The sequence below is a fragment of the Pseudophryne corroboree genome, chromosome 4 (assembly GCF_028390025.1).
Source record: "Pseudophryne corroboree isolate aPseCor3 chromosome 4, aPseCor3.hap2, whole genome shotgun sequence".
Taxonomy (NCBI): domain Eukaryota; kingdom Metazoa; phylum Chordata; class Amphibia; order Anura; family Myobatrachidae; genus Pseudophryne; species Pseudophryne corroboree.
Genome location: NC_086447.1, coordinates 227,717,388 through 227,737,976, shown reverse-complemented (window position 1 = coordinate 227,737,976; position 20,589 = coordinate 227,717,388). Strand labels below are relative to the sequence as shown.

General features: G+C 46.1%; 1 protein-coding gene across 1 annotated transcript in view; it reads right to left on the bottom strand.

Moving 5' to 3' along the window:
• The window catches only part of HLTF (helicase like transcription factor), a 479,436-nt gene that overhangs the window by 70,271 nt on the left and 388,576 nt on the right, over nt 1–20,589 (bottom strand). The window contains exons 16-17 of the mRNA XM_063915956.1: nt 17,101–17,236; nt 3,980–4,159 (exon numbers count right to left, since the gene is read on the bottom strand). Coding sequence (XP_063772026.1) covers nt 3,980–4,159; nt 17,101–17,236 — 316 coding nt within the window. The remainder of the gene's footprint in view (nt 1–3,979; nt 4,160–17,100; nt 17,237–20,589) is intronic.

Here is a 20,589-nt window from a genome sequence, read left to right as displayed (position 1 = left end):
ATAACAAATCTTTAAATGACTTTCGGCCATTGTGTGATAATAAAACACATCCTTGTCTTTATAATTTAAATAGTGAAGAACGTAAGGTGCTTAAAGAACTAGCTAATGATGCCTCACTTACTATTAAACCGGCAGATAAGGGACGGGGAATAGTGATAAAAGATACATGCGATTACGTAAAAGAGGCTAAACGCCAATTGTTAGATAAAACATTTTATCAAGTATTGACCACTGACCCCTCCCATCAGTATCAGCTGGAATTAAAAAGCCTTTTAGAAATTGCTCATATGAATAATGTAATTACTCAGGAGGAGTTGAATTTCCTCTACCCACTCCACCCTATCGTCCCGATATATTATCACCTCCCCAAAATCCACAAAACACTGCACGAACCCCCAGGGCGACCTATTATTTCTGGGATAGGGGGTCTTATGTCTAATTTATCCTATTATGTTGATCACTTTTTACAACCCTGTGCCACATCTCTGAGATCCCATATCCGTGATACTACTGAGTTTATCAAACTTGTGGAGGGCCACAAATGGTCCCCTGGATATACATTTATTACGTGTGATGTACAAGCATTGTACACGAATATTATACACATTAAAGGTGTGCGAGCTGTTGATTCTGCACTCATCAAAGCCGGAATGGGCTCAGAGATTAAGCGCAGTTTTATCACTTCTTCCATTTATTTTATTCTCGCGCACAATCACTTTTTGTTTGATCACTGTCGCTATCTACAGGTCCACGGTACAGTGATGGGGACCAGGTTTGCACCGAGTTTTGCGAAACATCTACATGGGTGACCTGGAACAGTCCCTTATTTGGGAGGGCCCATACTCGGCGAACCTGGTCCTCTATTGTCGCTATATCGACGACCTGTTTTTTATTTGGAAAGGGGATAGCACCACAGTTACTAAGTTTGTTGAGTTTTTAAACACCAATGATTATGGTTTATCCTTCACTTGCACACACCATCCTTCATGTATTAATTTTTTAGACGTTACGGTGGAGGCGGTAGGGGAGAATCTTACGGTGTCATCTTATAAAAAGCCCGTTGACACTTGTAGCTATATTCCATACACTAGCAATCATAAGAAGAGCTGGCTAAATAGTGTACCCAAAAGTCAAATATTTAGGATAAGACGTAATTGTACATTAGACTAAATTTGCCGAACAAGTTGAGGAACTTATTACCTCCTTGAGAGAACGGGAATATCCTGAGGAGACATTGGATAAAGCAATTACCTATTCCAAAACTTTAGACAGGGAGAATATCCTCAAGACTAAAGAGGCATCACAAGCTATAGAAAGTAGGGATGAAAATGAAAGAATAGAGGATACATCAATACGAGATTACTCTTTGAAATCTAATAAATTTATCGAAAAATCTAAAAATAAAAAAACTCATAAAATTAATAAATATAATTTGGCTTTTAAAACCAAATTTAATGTAAAAGTAAATAAAATTTCTGGTATTATTTAACTTAACTATAAGTTACTGTTCACTGATCCGATCTTGAGTACCGCTCTTCCTGCAAATCCTACCATTATTTTTAAGAAAGCTAGGAATCTTAGAAATATATTGGCACCTAGCTTCTTTAAGAGATCACGTGAGAGCATTGATTCTACTGGACAGCAAACAATAGTTGGTCCTAAAGTCGTGGGTTATTTTAGATGCAATCACACTAGATGCACAACATGTACTCATGTTGCTAATAAAACCAAACAAGTCTCTTCTTCCTGCTCTAAAGTAGAATATAAGATTCAATAATTTATTAATTGTAGCACGCACTTTGTCATATATTTATTATATTGCTCGTGTCAGTTATACTACGTAGGACGTACTACTAGGGCATTGAAGCTGCAGTTCATGGAGCATAGGAGGAATATCCTTAATGGATACATGAACCATAGCGTTTCACGTCACTATGTAGAATCACATGCTAGTAACCCTGCTTGCCTTAAGTTAGTTGGTATAGAACAGATTAATGTCACTCCTAGGGGAGAAGATCGCTTTAGAACATTGTGTCGGCAGGAGGCCGCATGGATTTTGAGACTACAAACTCTAAAGACACAAGGATTAAATGAGACGATAGATCTTAAATTCATAGTACATCTATGTTGCTCTGTTATCCTCCTTTATGTTTATTATTTTTGGTTTACTCTTGTTATTTGGTCATTTCAGGCTTCAGCTGAAGTCATAGGGCTTATTTCTCTTTCCATATATACATTATGGCTAGTTGCCTGGTTAGTATTCCAGCTCCCTTGTATCTGCATATCTCTATATGTCGAGGTCAATGTGTGCATCCGTATAGAGGTGCGCTGCATGGACGGCGTCCATCACTGCGATCGGACGTGGCATTGCCCCTATACTGCTAGTGGCATGCCTTACCAGGGTTTGGTCGCGGTACGAGACGCAGTCATGCAGAGCATCCAGCGGGGGTCTCTCTGGTATAGGAGAGATAGAAAGGACACTGACAGTGTTTAGATATATAAGAAAAATTATTATTTTCTTGCTCACATATTGTCTATTTAGATATATTATATTCTATTTTGTTTTCCCGTTTTCTTGTATTTTAATATGTCTGCATGTATGCGTTTATATATAGAGGTTTATAAATGGGTATATATGTAGATATATAAAGTACCATGTTTATATAATGTAGAATAAACAATAAATAAAACTGTAAAATGTATTAAAAATATGTAGTGGAGCTATGTGCAATTTATTAAATTCAATGTGACATCTTTATAGATACATAGCTTGTATGGTTATGGAATTAGACACCATTTCCCTTCAGAAGGATATATTATCTGTTGCATGCAGAGTTGTGTTGAAAAAATGTTTTTCCTTTGTTTAGAATGATACTAAAGTTGATTTCTGTCCGAATGGCATTTAAAGCATCAGTTTTAAGAATGTTTTATAAATACAGTTTTTAAATGATAAAACTATAGACCAATTGATCATTTAAATGGATACTCTGAGCATAATATCTGCTGATATATGAGAGCAAGGCTCTGATCACACCTGAATTGAGATTACAGACACACCTGCCTATGCTAATTACAAAGACAGGATATAAAAGACTGAAAGTATTGCTCAGAGAAATATACTCTGCCTCTTGATAAAGCCGCCCCGGTGTGCGGAGAAACGCATTGAGGGCACAGAGAGAGGGAGCGCTGATACCTGTAGTGCCCACAGAAGAAGATACCACCTCCAACAGCTGATGGTCCACCAATTGCTGGTAAATTTGAAATTAACATCGTGGAGAGACTACACCATCTGTTCCTCCCCACTCCGGTTAAGTCCAGACACTGTGCTGCTGATACAAACTTCACCCGTGCTGGGAGTACGAGACAGCGGCTTTGTGCATTCATATTGTACCGCACGACGGGGAACAGCACACAACAGACCGCGCCGCTAACAGCTACTCACCCGTGCAAAGGGTGATACGGAGCGGGTCTGCAATATCACCTTTGTGTCGCAAGGACATCCAACATTGGTGCAGTGAGTACTAATTACCATCAAAAATATATTAATGCAAACTCACTTTGTCGATACAGCGGGATAAAGTGGATGGACAATTACCATATAGAGTTCATCCTGGTTCAGGACATATTCTTGTATAAATTTTATCAGCTGGAGGATTTATTCTCAGTCACACTGTGGGCTGCTAATCTAACATAAGGGACTGACAAAACTATCTTGAGAGTCTCCTATTTATAAGGATCAGCGTTTTCCTTTTAAACTGATTTTATCAGTGATACCTTTGTTCACACTCATTGTGTATATTATCTATATTAGAGATACCTATTAGTATATGTTTTGGTCTATATTACGGTTTTTATTGTATTTATTTTTCTTGTGTGTAATAAACAGTGTTTTTTTGTATTCTTTGGTTGCATCATTGGACTGAGCGCCTACCTGGTATTTCTTACACTAGTCATGCTGTAATTTATGGATTTACTGTACCTGCCAATAACCGCTTTTCCTTCATTCTTCATAGATTCATAGATCTGTCTTTCTTCTGCAGAAAGCTCTATGTGTTGGACATAAACTTTACGCTCCGGTAATTCCAGCACAGGTTTCCCTTTCACTCTGGATGTTTTTGTCCTCCTCAGAGTGACATTTTTAATAAGTGCTTGCAATCGGCTAAAAGAAAGATATGTGCCATAGTTACAACCAATGGTATGAATACACAACACTGACTCAAATCAGGCGCTAATACTTAATACAGGATGATTCAAAAGTCGCAGTACACCCTTTTGTTTGAAAAACTGTGCAGAAAATGGGAAAACTGACTTAAATTCAAGATGGCGCCCATGTTCGGTACATATCCTTAAGGATAGCCCACCTCACCTATACTTTACTGAAGTATTCAGTTTTCACATTTCCTGCACAGTTTTTGAAACAAAAGGGCCACTTTTGAATCACCCTGTAGTATAACAAATGATATATATCACCAAAAGGTTTTTTCTATATCTCATAGCTGCAGGAACTTCTTGTGTTTGTGACTAAACACAAATCTGTATCCAAAAAGACACAGTGCAACAATATTATATATACACACATATATATATATATATATAAAAAAAAAACAGCGCTAATTGTTGGGAGGTCTGGCACGTGAATTAAGCACTCAATTACTCAAATACTTAATAGAAGAGGGCACTCTTCGGGACCTCAATGGTTTGAATTTCTATAATTTTGGTACAGTTGCTGTTACCCTAGTGGAGCACCCCACTGATGAATTACTCTGGATGTGGGTGCAGATTTTTATTATTTATATTATATATATATATATATACACACACACATATAAATATATATATATATATATATATATATATCTATCTATCTATATATCTATAAACACACACAAACAGAAAATTCAGCACTCACCACAGCAAACTCACTTATCCTCAGACATTGCACCCCGTTTTCTGGGGTGGCGACTGCTGTGGTTTTATATATATATATATATATATATATATATATATATATATATATATATATATATATATAAGGACCATGGGGGTATAGACGGGCTCCGCAGGAGACATGGGCACTATAAAGAAACTTTAGAATGGGTGCGCACTGGCTGCTCCCTCTATGCCCCTCCTCCAGACCTCGGTTAGAGAACTATGCCCAGAGGAGACTGACAGTACGAGGAAAGGATTTTTGTTAATCCAAAGGCAAGATTCATACCAGTCCACACCATCCACACCGTATAACCTGGAATATACGCAACCAGTTAACAGTATGAACAAAACCGTATCAGACAAAGACTGATTTCAACTGTAATATAACCCTTATGCAAGCAATAACTAAATACAAGCCTTGCAGAAAATAGTCCGCACTGGGACGGGCGCCCAGCATCCTCTACGGACTAGGAGAAAAAGATTTAACGGTAGGTTTAAAATCTTATTTTCTCTTACGTCCTAGAGGACGCTGGGGACTCTGTAAGGACCATGGGGTTTATACCAAAGCTCCAGACCGGGCGGGAGAGTGCGGATGACTCTGCAGCACCGACTGAGCAAACGCAAGGTCCTCATCAGCCAGGGTATCAAACTTATAGAACTTTGCAAAAGTGTTTGAATCCGACCAGGTAGCTGCTCGGCAAAGCTGTAAAGCCGAGACGCCTCGGGCAGCCACCCAAGAAGAGTCCACCTTCCTAGTGGAATGGGCCTTTACCGAATTTGGTAACGGCAATCCAGCCGTAGAATGCGCCTGCTGAATCGTGTTACAGATCCAGCGAGCAATAGTCTGCTTTGAAGCAGGAGCGCCAAGTTTGTTGGCTGCATACAGGACAAACAGTGCCTCTGTTTTCCTAACCCGAGCCGTCCTGGCTACATAGATTTTTAAGGCCCTGACTACATCCAGGGACACCCGTAGTCACCCGTAGCCACAGGCACCACAATAGGTTGGTTCATATGAAATGATGAAACCACCTTGGTTTGTTGCCAAGGCCAACAACATGACCACCTTCCAAGTGAGAAATTTAAATTTAACCGTCTGAAGCGGTTCAAACCAGTGAGAGTTTAGGAACCGTAACACCACGTTAAGGTCCCATGGTGCCACTGGGGGCACAAAAGGAGGCTGGATGTGCAGCACTCCCTTTACAAAAGTCTGGACTTCTGGAAGAGAAGCCAATTCCTTCTAAAAGAAAATAGATAGGCTCCATTAATGTACAGATTTCGGCCCTAACTTCAGGCCCATATCCACTCCTGTCTATAGAAAGTGGAGAAAACGACCAAGATGGAAATCTTCCGTAGGAGCATTCATGGCTTCACACCAAGATACATACTTCCTCCAGATACGGTGATAATGTTTCGCCGTCACCTCCTTCCTAGCCTTTATCAGAGTAGGGATGACTTCTTCCGGAATACCTTTTCCAGCTAGGATTCGGTGTTCAACCGCCATGCCGTCAAACGTAACCACGGTAAGTCTTGGAACACGCAGGGCCCCTGCTGCAACAGGTCCTCTCTGAGAGTAAGAGGCCACATATCTTCTGTGAGCATTTCCTGAAGATCTGAATACCAGGCCCTTCGAGGCCAATCTGGAACAATGAGTATTGTTTGCACTCTTTTTCGTCTTAGGATTCTCAATATTTTTGAGATGAGAGGAACTCGTAGGACGCCACCATTTTCCACAGTTGTCCACTCCCGGAATGAAGACTGCTGACAGAGCGCTTACGTGATTTTCCGCCCAGCGAAGAATCCTGGTGGCTTCCGCCATTGCCACTCTGCTCCTTGTCCCGCCTTGGCGGTTTACATGAGCCACGGCTGTGATGTTGTCTGAATGAATCAGAACTGGTAGGTCACGAAGAAGATTCTCCGCTTGTAGTAGGCCGTTGTATATGGCCCTCAATTCCAGTACGTTGATGTGTAGACAAGCCTCCTGGCTTGACCATAGTCCCTGAAAATTCCTTCCTTGTGTGACTGCTCCCCATCCTCGGTGGCTCGCGTCCGTGGTTATCAGAACCCAGTCTTGAATGCCGAACCTGCGACCCTCTAGAAGGTGAGCACTCTGCAGCCACCACAGGAGAGACACCCTGGCCCTGGGGGACAGGCTTATCTTCTGATGTATTTGTAGATGGGACCCGGACCACTTGTCCAGAAGGTCCCACTGAAAAGTCCTCGCATGGAACCTGCCGAAGGGGATGGCCTCGTAGGCTGCCACCATTTTTCCCAGAACTCGAGTGCATTGATGAACAGACACTCTTTTCGGTTTTAGCAGGTCTCTGACCATGTTCTGGAGGTCCTGGGCTTTTTCCTTTGGGAGAAAAACCCTCTTCTGTTCCGTGTCCAGAATCATGCCTAGGAATGATAGACGAGTCGTTGGAATCAATTGAGACTTTGGTAGATTTAGAATCCAACCGTGCTGTTGTGGCACTCTCAGGGAGAGTGACCCGCTTTTCAGCAATTGATCTCTCGATCTCGCTTTTATCATGAGATCGTCCAAGTACGGGATAATTGTGACTCCCTGCCTGCGCAGGAGCACCATCATCTCCGCCATCACCATGGTGAAAATCCTCAAGCCGTGGAAAGCCCAAACGGCAACGTCTGAAACTGGTAATGACAGTCCTGTACAGCGAATCTCAGGTACTCCTGATGAGGAGGATATATGGGGACATGAAGGTATGCATCCTTTATGTCTAGTGACACCATAAAATCACCCCTTTCCAGGCTGGAGATCACTGCCCGGAGCGATTCCATCTTGAATTTGAACTTTTTCAAGTACAGGTTTAGGGATTTTAGATTTATAAATGGGTCTGACCGAGCCATCCGGTTTCGGGACCACGAACAGGGTTGAATAGTACCCTTTCCCCTGTTGGACTAGGGGAAACTTGATAATCACTTGCTGTTGACACAGCTTTTGAATTGCAGCTAACACTATTTCCCTCTCTGGGGGAGCAGCTGGCAAGGCCGACTTGAAAAATCAGCGAGGAGGCACCTCTTTGAATTCCAGTTTGTAGCCTTGGGACACAATTTCCAGCGCCCAATGATCCACGTCTGACAGAATCGAGACGTGGCTGAAGAGTCGAAGACGTGCCCCCACCGGTGCGGACTCCCTCAGTGGAGCCCCAGCGTCATGCGGTGGATTTAGTGGAAGAAGGGGAGGACTTCTGCTCCTGGGAACTAGCTGTAGCAGGCGTTCTTTTCCCTCTACCCTTACCTCTGGCGAGGAAGGATGAGCCCCGACCTCTGCTGGACTTATGCGACCGAAAGGACTGCATCTGATATTGTGGAGTTTTCTTTTGCTGTGGGGGAACAAAAGGCAAAAAAGTAGATTTACCTGCGGTAGCTGTGGAAACCAGGTCCGCGAGACTTCCCCAAATAAAACCTCACCCTTGTAAGGTAAAACCTCCATATGCCTCTTTGAGTCGGCATCACCTGTCCATTGGCGGGTCCACAGGGCTCGCCTAGCCAAAATCGCCATGGCGTTGGCTCTCGAACCTAGCAGCCCAACGTCTCTCTGAGCGTCTCTCATATATAAGACTGCATCTTTAATGTGACCTAAGGTCAATAAAATGGTATCCCTATCTAGGGTATCAATGTCAGCTGACAAGGTATCTGTCCAAGCTGCAACTGCGCTACAAACCCATGCCGATGCTATTGCCGGCCTGAGTAAAGCACCCGTATGTGTATAAATAGATTTTAAGGTAGTTTCCTGTCTGCGATCAGCAGGATCCTTGAGGGCTGCCGTGTCTGGAGACGGTAGCGCCACCTTCTTGGACAAGCGCGTTAAAGCCTTGTCCACCCTGGGCGAGGATTCCCACCGTACCCTGTCCTGTGCAGGAAAAGGATACGCCATAAGAATCCTCCTGGGAATCTGCAGTTTTTTATCTGGAGTTTCCCAAGCTTTTTCAAATAACTCGTTTAGCTCATGAGATGGGGGGAAAGTTACCTCAGGTTTCTTTTCCTTAAACATGTGCACCCTCGTGTCAGGGACAGAGGGGTCATCTGTGATATGCAAAACATCTTTTATCGCAATAATCATATAATGAATACTTTTGGCCACCCTTGGGTGTAACCTTGCATCATCGTAGTCGACACTGGAGTCGGAATCCGTGTCGGTATCAGTGTCTGCCATTTGGGATAGAGGACGTTTTTGGGACCCTGAAAGGCCCTGTGACACAGATAAAGCCATGGATTGACTCCCTGCTTTTTCCCTGGACTCTGCTTTGTCCATCCTTTTATGTAATAAAGTCACATTTGCATTTAAAACATTCCACATGTCCAATCAGGTGTCGGCGTTGCCGACGGAGACACCACAATCATCTGCCCCACCTCCTCCTTAGATGAGCCTTCCGCTTCAGACATGCCGACACACTTGTACCGACACCCCCCCACACACAGGGATATAATTATATGGAGACAGTTCCCCAATAAGGCCCTTTGGAGAGACAGAGAGAGAGTATGCCAGCACACACCCAGCGCCAACTCACACTGGAAACAAAATTCCCAGATAAATAGCGCTTTTATATATAATTATCTGTATATAATACACTCACTGCGCCTTACAAATGCCCCCCTCCCCCCCCCTCTTTTCTGCCCTGTGTCACCGTGTTAAGCAGGGGAGAGTCCGGGGAGCCAGCTTCTCTGCAGTGCTCTGTGGAGAAAATGGCGCTGGTTAGTGCTGTGGGATCAAGCTCTGCCCCCCCAGCAGCGGGCTTTGGTCCCGCTCAATTTGGAATACTGGCGGGGGATTTTAATATATACTGCCTCCGCAGCCTATATATGTACTAGCCAGTCCTAGAGGTGTAATATTGCTGCCCAGGGTGCCCCCCCCCTGCGCCCTGCACCCATCCGTGCCTGCAGTGTGTGTTGTGTGTGGGAGCAATGGCGCGCAGCGTTACTGCTGCGCGTTACCTCAGAGAAGATCTGAAGTCTTCTGCCGCTTTTGAAGTCTTCTTTCTTCTTATACTCACCCGGCTTCTTTCTTCCGGCTCTGTGAGGAGGACGGCGGCGTGGCTCTGGGACGAACGGCGAGGGGAGACCTGCGTTCCGACTCCCTCTAGAGCTAATGGTGTCCAGTAGCCTAAGAAGCAGAGCCTATCACTTAAGTAGGTCTGCTTCTCTCTCCTCAGTCCCATGATGCAGGGAGCCTGTTGCCAGCAGTACTCCCTGAAAATAAAAAATCCTAACAAAATTCTTTTTTCAGAGAAACTCAGGAAAGCTCCCTGTAATGCAGCCAGTCTCCTCTGGGCACACGAACTAACTGAGGTCTGGAGGAGGGGCATAGAGGGAGGAGCCAGTGCACACCCATTCTAAAGTTTCTTTATAGTGCCCATATCTCCTGCGGAGCCCGTCTATACCCCCATGGTCATTACGGAGTCCCCAGCATCCTCTAGGACGTAAGAGAAATATTATATATATAAAATGAGATTTATAGTAAGAACTTACTGTTAAATCTTTCTGCGAGGTACACTGGGCTCCACAAGGAATAACATCGGTGTAGAGTAGGGTCTTGATCCGAGGCACCAACAGGCTCAAAGATTTTACTGTTCCCAAGATGCACAGCGCCACCTCCTCTATAACCCCGCCTCCGTGCACAGGAGCTCAGTTTCATTAACCAGCCCAATGCAGTAGCAGGTACCAGAGACGACAATCGCTCATATCCAATTACACCACACACTCACCACAGGAGTGGGTGTCAGCGGCTATGCCATACCAACCCAAAGAAGCTAAGAGCGTCAGGGTGGGCGCCTTGTGGAGCCCAGTGTACCTCGCAGAAAGAGATTTAACAACGGTAAGTTCTTACCATAAATCTCGTTTTCTGCTGTGGGGTATACTGGGCTCCACAAGGAATAACATCGGGATGTCCTAAAGCAGTTCCTTATTGGAGGGGATGCACTGTAGCGGGCACAAGAACTCGGCGTCCAAAGGAAGCATCCTGGGAGGCGGAAGTATCGAATACATAGAACCTAATGAACGTGTTCCCAGAGGACCACGTAGCCGCCTTGCACAATTGTTCAAGGGTCGCACCACGGTGGGCCGCCCAAGAAGGTGCAACCGACCGAGTAGAATGGGCTTTGATGGTAGCAGGAACCGGACAACCAGCCTGTACAAAAGCATGTGCAATCACCATTCTAATCCATCTGGCCAGAGTCTGCTTGGAAGCAGGCCAGCCCTGTTTATGAAAACCAAACACAAAAAGAGAATCAGATTTCCTAATGGAGGATGTTCTCTTCACATAGATACGGAGAGCCTGTACTACATCCAAAGACCACTCTTTGGTAGACAACTCAGGAGAATTATAGGCCGGAACCACAATCTCCTGGTTAAGGTGGAATGAAGACACCACCTTGGGTAAATAATCCGGCCGTGTTCTAAGAACCGTCCGGTCACGGTGAAAAATTAAATGGGGAGACTTACAGGATAAGGCACCCAAGTCCGAGACCGTTCTGGCAGAAGCAATAGCCAGCAAGAATAGCACCTTAAGGGAAAGCCACTTAAGGTCAGCAGAGGCAGGAGGCTCAAATGGAAACTCTTGTAAGGCCTCCAAAACCACCGACAGATCCCAAGGGGCCACAGGTGGCACATAAGGAGGCTGAACCCGCAACACACCCTGAGTGAATGTATCGACATCAGGTAGGGTAGCAATCTTTCTCTGAAACCAAACCGACAAGTCAGAGATATGAACCTTGAGGGAGGCCAGACGCAGGCCTAAGTCCAGGCCCTGTTGTAGAAAGGCCAATAGTTTGGCCGTACTAAACTTGAAAACATTCATGATTGTGAGACGCACACCAAGTAAAGTATGCATTCCAGACCCTATGGTAGATCCGAGCAGAAGCCGGCTTACGAGCCTTCAACATAGTTTGAACGACCGCCTCAGAAAAACCCTTGGCCCTTAGGATGGAAGCTTCAAGAGCCATGCCATCAAAGCCAGACGGGCTAAATCCTGATAAACACAAGGGCCCTGAACGAGGAGGTCTGGTCGTTGTGGAAGTAGAAGGGGACGATCCAACGAGAGGCCCTGTAGATTGGAGAACCAGTGCTGCCTGGTCCACACTAGAGCGACCAAAAGTAGGGTTCCTCCTTCTTGCTTGAATTTCCGTATTACTCTGAGCAGGAGTGACACCGGAGGGAACACATACGGCAGCTGAAAGTTCCATGGAATTGCCAGAGCGTCCACGAACGCAGCTTGAGGATCCCTTGTCCTTGCTCCGAAGACCGGAATCTTGTGATTGTCTCGAGACGCCATCAGATCCACATCTGGAAGGCCCCACGTGTCTGGAGAGTGGAGCCTCCGGACGGAGGCTCCACTCTCCGGCATGTACGTCCTAACGACTGAGATAGTCCGCTTACCAGTTCAGAACGCCCGGAATGAACACAGCTGATATGGCCGGCAGATGGCGTTCTGCCCATTGAAGAATCCGTGATACTTCCCTCATTGCCATGCAGCTTCGAGTGCCGCCTTGATGATTGATGTATGCCACCGTAGTGGCGTTGTCCGATTGTACTTGAACAGGTCTGTTCTGTCTCAGATGCTGGGCCATTGTCAACGCATTGAACACTGCCCGCAATTCCAGAATGTTTATCAGGAGTAGTGACTCCTCCTCGGTCCACCGACCCCAGAGAGAGTGTTGTTCCAACACCGCGCCCTAACCTCTCAGACTGGCATCCGTCGTCAGCAGGACCCAGTTGGATATCCAGAAGGGCTCAATCGTTGGTCCTGAAGCCACCAGCTCAGTGACAGGTGGACCTCCGGAGACAAGGAGATCATGTGAGATCTGATCCGGTGAGGCAGGCCGTCCCACTTGGACAGTATCAACTTCTGCAGGGGGCGAGAATGGAATTGAGCATACTCCACCATGTCGAAAGCCGACACCATGAGACCTAGCACTTGCATTGACGAATGAATCGACACTTGCGGACGAAATAGGAAGCATCGAATCCTGAGTCTGGGGCGTAGTGTTGGAGCAACACTCCCTTCCGGGTCGTGAACCAAGGAGGAGTCTCTCCTTCCGGTCAACATTCTGGAAGTGCGGGCGGCATCGGACGTTAGAAGGACCCAGTTGGAGATCCAGAAGGGACGACCCCCTGCTCAAACGTCCGTCCTGAAGCCACCAGCTCAGTGACAAACGGACATCCGGAGACAAGGAGATCATGTGAGACCTGATCCGGTGAGGCAGGCCATCCCATTTGGCAAGAATCAGTTTCTGCAGAGGGCGTGAATGGAATTGAGCGTACTCCACCATGTCGAAAGTCGGCACAATGAGACCTAGCACTTGCATCGCCAAATGTATCGACACTTGCGGACGAGATAGGAAGCATTGAATCCTGTCCTGAAGCTTCAGGACCTTCTCCTGAGACAACAACCACCGCTGGTTGTGATTGTCCAATAACGCTCCCAGTTGCACCATGCTCTGCGCAGGGACCAGGGAAGATTTCTTCCAGTTGATGAACCACCCGTGGGCTTGCAGAAACTGGACAGTCAGATCTAGATGGCGTAGGAGAATTTCTGGGGAATTTGCCAGGATCAATAAGTCATCCAGATACGGCAGGATCCTGACCCCTTGACGACGGAGTACAGCCGTCATTACCGCCATGACCTTGGTGAAGACTCGCAGAGCCGTGGTCAAACCAAAAGGTAACGACCAAAATTGGTAATGGAGGTTGCCAACTGCAAACCTCAGGTACTGCTGATGTGACATTGCAATGGGAACATGCAGGTAAGCATCTTGTATGTCCAGGGAGACCATATAATCCCCAGGTTCCAAGGCCAGAACAATAGAGCGAAGAGTTTCCATACGAAACTTGGAGACCCTCACAAATTTGTTCAAGGACTTGAGGTTGAGAATGTGCCGAGAGGACCCATTCGGTTTCGGGACTAGGAACAGCGGTGAATAGTACCCCTTGCCTCTCTGAGCCAGAGGTACCTGTACTACCACTCCTGTGTCCAGGAGGGACTGTACCACCAAATGAAGAGTTTTTGCCTTCACCTGATCCGAAGGGCCGTCTGTCAGGCAAAATCGATAAGGGGGGCAATTTTTGAAGGATACGGCGTAACCTCAACATCCCATACCCAGGCATCGGAAGTGGTCTTCAACCATTCCTGGGTATACCCTAGAAGTCGGCCCCCCCACCCTGGGATCCCCCAGAGGGAGGCCCGCCCTGTCATGCAGCAGGCTTGTCAGTCTTGTAAGCAGGCTGATGGGCAGCCCAGGCCTGTTTGGGCTTGTTGGGTATGGAAGTGCGAGCCTGTTTCGGGTACGCCTGACCCTTTGCTTTCCCTGAAAGATGAAAGGAGCGAAAAGTACTCTTACCCATCGGTACTGAAGGAGCAGTACTAGTTAGACAAGCTGTTTTAGCAGAAGCCTTGTCAGCCACTATCTTGTTGAGGTCTTCTCCGAAAAGAATGTTTCCCTAAAAAAGGGAGTACCTCCAGGGTTTTCTTAGAGTCCAGATCCATGGACCAGGACCGCAACCATAGAATCCGGCGAGCCAGTAGGGACGTAGTAGAAGCCTTGACCGCCAGAATACCGGCATCAGAAGCCGCCTTCTTAATGTAATGAGAAGCTGTGACAATATACGATAGACATTGTCTACCATGATCAGAAGCGTTGGAAGACATCTCCGCTTCCAACTCCTGAGCTCACGCTTCAATAGCCTCTGCAGCCCAAGTCGCTGCAATGGTGGGCTGATGCGCAGCACCTGCTAGGGTATAAATCGCCTTTAAACAACCCTCCACTCGCTTATCCGTCGGTTCTTTCAGAGACGTGGCGGTAGTTACTGGCAGAGCTGAGGATAACACCTTTTCGCAATTTTTACTGAACTCCGCAGCGAGGGGATAGCGAGCCAGCATCTTCTTGTGAGGCGTGAATTTCTTTCCTGGATTTTCCCAGGACTCCTGACGTATGTCAACTAAACAGTCAGAATGAGGTAAAACTTGTTTAACCACTTTCTGACGTTTAAACCTTTCCGGTTTCTTAGGGGCAGTATCAGGCTCCGGGTCATCAGTAATTTAAAGAATAAGCCTGATAGCCTCCAGCAAGTCAGGAACATCCACCTGTGAGACAGACTTCCCATCAGAAGCATCAGGGTCAGAATCTGTGGGGTCAGTATATACGCAATCCTCATCAGACGAGGTGTCTGGGACGTTGGTGGATTGTGAGGAAGTAATGGCCCGCTTAGAGGACCCCTTGGTCTTAGGCGGGCGAGGGTTAGACTTCTGAGTAGTCAGTGATTGGTTCAATTGCTGTAACTGAGCAGACAGTTGATTTGCCCATGGCGGGTTACCCGCGGGGATGATAAGCGGTTGTACCGGCACAGGAGGTCCCATACGGGGCGATAGTCTAGATACCAGCGTATTCAATAGTGTGGAGAAGGTAGCCCAAAGCGGGTCATTTTGAACCCCCGTTGCTACGATCCCACTGGAAGGGTGGGGGGGGGTAAGGAAGCCCCAGAACCTGAACCCTCAGCCGCTATGTTTTCCTCAAATGTGTCTGCAGCGTCACCACCACGCAATGTGGGATCAGCCCCAGCTCCGTTGCCCTTTGTAGCTGACATATCCGAACGCTCAATGCAGGGCAACCCAGTACAATATCAGCAGCACAATACCTGACAAGAACCCCCTGTGCAGTGTATTAGCACAAACAGGGAATTCAAGAGGTATATGTGACTGAAATTCACAGAGAAGAATACCCAATAAGTATATCCTGTGAACTACCTATATTAAATGATAAACCTGACGCACATAGCCCCCTCAGGTTATAGACTATAGGGATAGCAATCTGAGTGAGAGACACGAAATGGAGGTCACACATCAGCTACATGCACACACATATAGTCACAATGTGCAATGCAGAAATTATGACATGCAATAAAACTGCACTGGACTAGCAATACAAAGTAATACTCAGTATGGCTATATATTTAGTAGATATATCAATGCACAGTAAAGACTGGATGTATATCACAGGGTACTTGTACTATATAATCCTGACAAAATGCACAGTTTCTTAACTAACACTATCAACAGACATGTAGAATACTTCAGTGTCTTGTAAAATGCACAGCGCTGACATGCAGGCGGCTTTACAAAGGAGGATTTGCCCAAACAGTCCCAGGAACAGTGCTGCTCTGTGTAATGGCGCCCAAACACTGACTGGAAGTGAGGGAGAGAGAGATATGCAGCTCCAAGGCGGGAACATTACTATAAATGGCGCCCTGGGGCTGAGGGAGGGACTACAGGTACAAGCCTTATCCCCCTGCTGGACTTCACCAATGGTTCTATGGGCTGTTAATAAAACGTTTTTTGTGAGGTAACAAAACCGACCTGTGCCCTTGCCCTGGTGGTTTAGTGGAGTCCCTGCCCGACCACAGTGTCCACGCCAGCGCGCGCGGCCCGCCTCCCACCGGCTGCGCCGGATCGCGATTTTAACGGGACCCGCCTAGGGGACCCACTTACCTCCTCCCTGAGTGCGGCCACGCAATCCAGGAAAACTTCGGCGGGTGTGTGACTTAACGAGGAGCAAACCGGAGCCTCCGCTGTAAGTACACGGCAACCAGGGCGTGCGAGTATACAGCGCCGCTGGGGAAGGTGATGGAGCTGCAGCAGGAGAAGTCAGACTGACATCTAATACATACAGAGTCACTGCTGCAGCCCTTGAAGTCTTCATTTTTCACTTAGAAAAGCTCTTCTCAGGGCTGCCCCCCTGTTGTATGCCTGCTTACTGCATGGCACCAACTACAAAACTGAGCTCCTGTGCACGGAGGCGGGGTTATAGAGGAGGCGGCGCTATGCATCTTGGGAAGAAGGTCAAAGCTTTGAGCCTGTTGGTGCCTCGGATCAAGATCATACTCTACACCCCCCGATGTTATTCCCTGTGGAGCCCAGTGTACCCTGCAGCAGAAATATACACACACACACACACACACACACACATATACATACACACATATACAGTCACACACAAATACACACAGTAAATTATTTCACAATATAACAATATAAAGTTTAGTTAAAAACATTTCATTTACACTGCTACAGTAGAAAGTTATAAACATAACTTTCATGAATTAACATTAAAATAGTGGGGATTAGAGAGGCTTTGAACAAACATACTGTTAAAGCTTTCTTACCGCAGTCCTCCCTGATCGCCCATGGTGACTGGTCTCTGAATTGTACGATTCCACCACTCTCTGTCTGTGAATGGTTTCAGTTTCAGGAAAGACAGAATGGACCACAGATCCTTAAGGGAGTTCTGAATTGGGGTACCTGTGTTATCAGGTGAGGGAACAGCAATCAGTAATGAGAAATGACATACATAACAGTAAGTCACATTTTCTGTTCTAATAATTCATCATTAGCAACATACAGACCATGTTTGCTGTTGGTTTCATAAATGCTAAGTATGTACATTTTCCGAAATGAAAAAAAAAAAAAAAAAAAGCGCACCTTTTGCGCTCCCCAGATACACTTGTCATTTTATGTATTCAATATATGAGCCAGACTCATCAATAGTCACACGCAGGAGTGTGGTTATGGCGGCAGTCATATATCCGGGCTGGATATAGGGTGGCTCGACCAATGAATAAATGGTTAAGGGAATTCTCATGCTTACGAGGATTTTGTATGCAGCGGACACAACACAGAAACTGTTTTAAAGACACGCACCATCATCATTACTATTGTTAAAATGCATTGTTTGGTTTAAAGACTGATGTAACAGACGTCTACAACCAAAAGAGGTGCAGAAGTGAGCAGTCACTGAATGCACAAAGTCAGCAAATGAACACCCAATTCCAGTGCATGGGCCTGATTCAGAGGTGGACAAAGAAATAATGCTAATGCCTAAACAGCTATAATATGTACAGAGACACACACCGGCCGTGTGTCTAACATGCCACTTGCATACAATGACGCACCGGATGCACATCGGTCACACCACTGTACTTCTGAGCAACCCTATGCTGCACAAAATGTCTATCTGAACAAAGACACCAGAGACAGTTAAACTACATCCAAAGATGCAGCTGCTGGCTGCGGCGCTCACAAAACACTTGTGACATGCCCACGCTCGACAGGCCAGCCCACTGTTACCTCCCATAAACCCTCTGTACCCAAATGCTCCCAGCAACCACTGTCTGTAAACTATCACGACACATGCGCAGTGCGAATCTGCCGCACGTGCAGTACACAATCAGCCAACTGTGCAGACATCAGCAGTGCGTTCACCCCTGAGTCAATGTGACTTGCTGTAATAAAACAAAGGCAAAATGTCAATTTACATAGTTGGGATATTAAAACTTATTTTAATTAATTAAACCTGCATCAAGCTGCCCTTAAATCTGGAAGCAATAGCACAGACACGTGTTTTTGTATTTTATTTTTTTTATGTAGTGTTTAAGTTATAATGTGAGCAAAGAGATTTTTCCATGGGGAACAATGGGCCTGTTTCTGATTAGGACGTAAAACACACACAAAAAAAGCAAGTAACAGTGCACCTGGGCAAAACCATGCTGTACTGCAGGTGTGGCAGATGTACCATGTGCAAAAAGAGTTAGATGTGGGTGGGGTGTGTCCAAACTCGAATCCAATTTGCAGTATAAAAATAAAGCCGTTTAACATTTGTGGGCTACATCCAAATGCAGCCAATACTTACTCTGCGCAGAATATAAAATAAATATATTGCTCACCTTGCATTGCAACATTGTTCCAGACCAAAAAAAGACAACACTTTTTTATTGCTTTAATTCCACGTTAAAACCAGACACAGTGTTTTCTGCCACTACTCTGCGCACCTTCCAGTTTAAATATGCTTTCTCTGGCAGGGTCCACAGGTTTGATTGGCACCAAATGATCAAAGTTTTCTGGCCTCCCAGGATGCAACAGGCCCGTCCATATATCCCCGCCCACTGGCTCAGGCAAATCAGTTTGGTGCGGCAGGAGCCGGACCATGGTCAGAGGGCTGCTGGTTCTTTAGCAGCCCTAAGCTTTATGTTATTTTTTATAGTCTTACTAGTTTTTTTGAGTGATCTTTCTAAACAGCGTCTTATACGCTTAGAAAGAGTCGCTCCAACAACTCTCCGCCGGGTCAAGACAACGCTTACCTACGAGTACAGTGCTGTTTCGGCGGGCGTCCGTGTCGGATATACTAGCAGGTCCAGCAGACGTTACCAGGCTGTGGCCGGAGCACGGGGAGAAGGTAAGGCATCGGTTCCGTTTAGTAGATGGAATACGGACACAGCCGCACTGTATTAGGAGGAGACTACCAAACAGTAGCTGATGCGGCTGCCACTGCGGGTGCACCAGCGCTAGGCCTTAGGGATCTTAGGCGCCAGGAATAGTATGAGGCCGCGATCCCTAGGGTTGATGTCAGCAGGAGGAGTCAGACGCTCTCCTGGTCGCCCCTCCCCCCGGGTTCATGACCAGTTTCCGCCGAGTCTCCCGCCATGAACTGTTTCCTTGCTTCCGTCCCAGATGCTACCACAAGGGAGATCGGTCGCAGCATAGGCGGCTGTGTGACCGGTGCTTCTGTGTTCACTGCGCGCTACCACGGAAGGGACCCGGTCGCAGCCTAGGTGGCTGTGTGACCGGTGCGTCTGTGTTCACTATAGGTTCATGGAGCGGCAGTGTACACTAGTAGCGTCTGGATCCACTCAGCGTTCGCTAACGTATTGATCGATCCTGGAAGCGAGGTGAGTCTCCCTGCATCCCTCTCTACTGAGTATGGGCTATACAGCAAACAATCTCTATCTACTTTTTTTAGTACGAATAGTTAGATAAGTGCCTACTGCATACGAGTCTGTTTACATTTACTGTGGTTTCTGACTCATTGCGTCTGAATAGGTTAGATCTGTTTAAACAGGATCCTGTAATATGTGCTCCTACATACTTAAAAATGTGTTTGTAGTTGATGATGTGCTCATATGACTAAATATAACATGTGACTGACTGCTAGTGTGATTGCGGACTATACTATATGTTGTCAGTTGTTTTTTCCTGATCCTCAATGCTGGTGCTTGGGTAGGGTCAGATTGTATATCACTTTAGAAGGTTTAAAGTGATTACAGTCACAAACTGTGTAGTACACTCTGAAAGTGCTGATTATTTATCATGTCTAAGAGTGGCAAAGGTGACGAAGGTACACTTACAGCAATACCAACACTCATATTATGCTTGTCTTGCAGAACTGTATTATCCTCTCAGGATCTGGTTCAGGATGGTTTATGTGCAAATTGTTTTGCTTTTCAGCAGGATACAAGGCAGATTCCTGTACGTCGTCAGGTACAGATGGACCCACCTTGGGCTATGTTTGCACAGACCTTGTCCAGTATAGCTGAGCGGATAATTCCCACAGCTTCTGTACCAAGAATGGGGTACACTATTAACCCTTACATGTAGCTGCCTACCTATGGTATATAATTTCCCCCAGCAGCTTCTCAAATGAAACAATCTGATAAACCGGTGGTAAGTAAATCATTCACCTTCACAGGCTACACATGGGGATTCATCGGAAGATGAGAGCTCAATTTACTCTACTTCGGCACACGAAGAGGAGGAAGAAGGTCTCAGCTCAGTGGATATAGCGGAGTTAATTAGAGCAATGAAAGCCATTCTATCCTTAG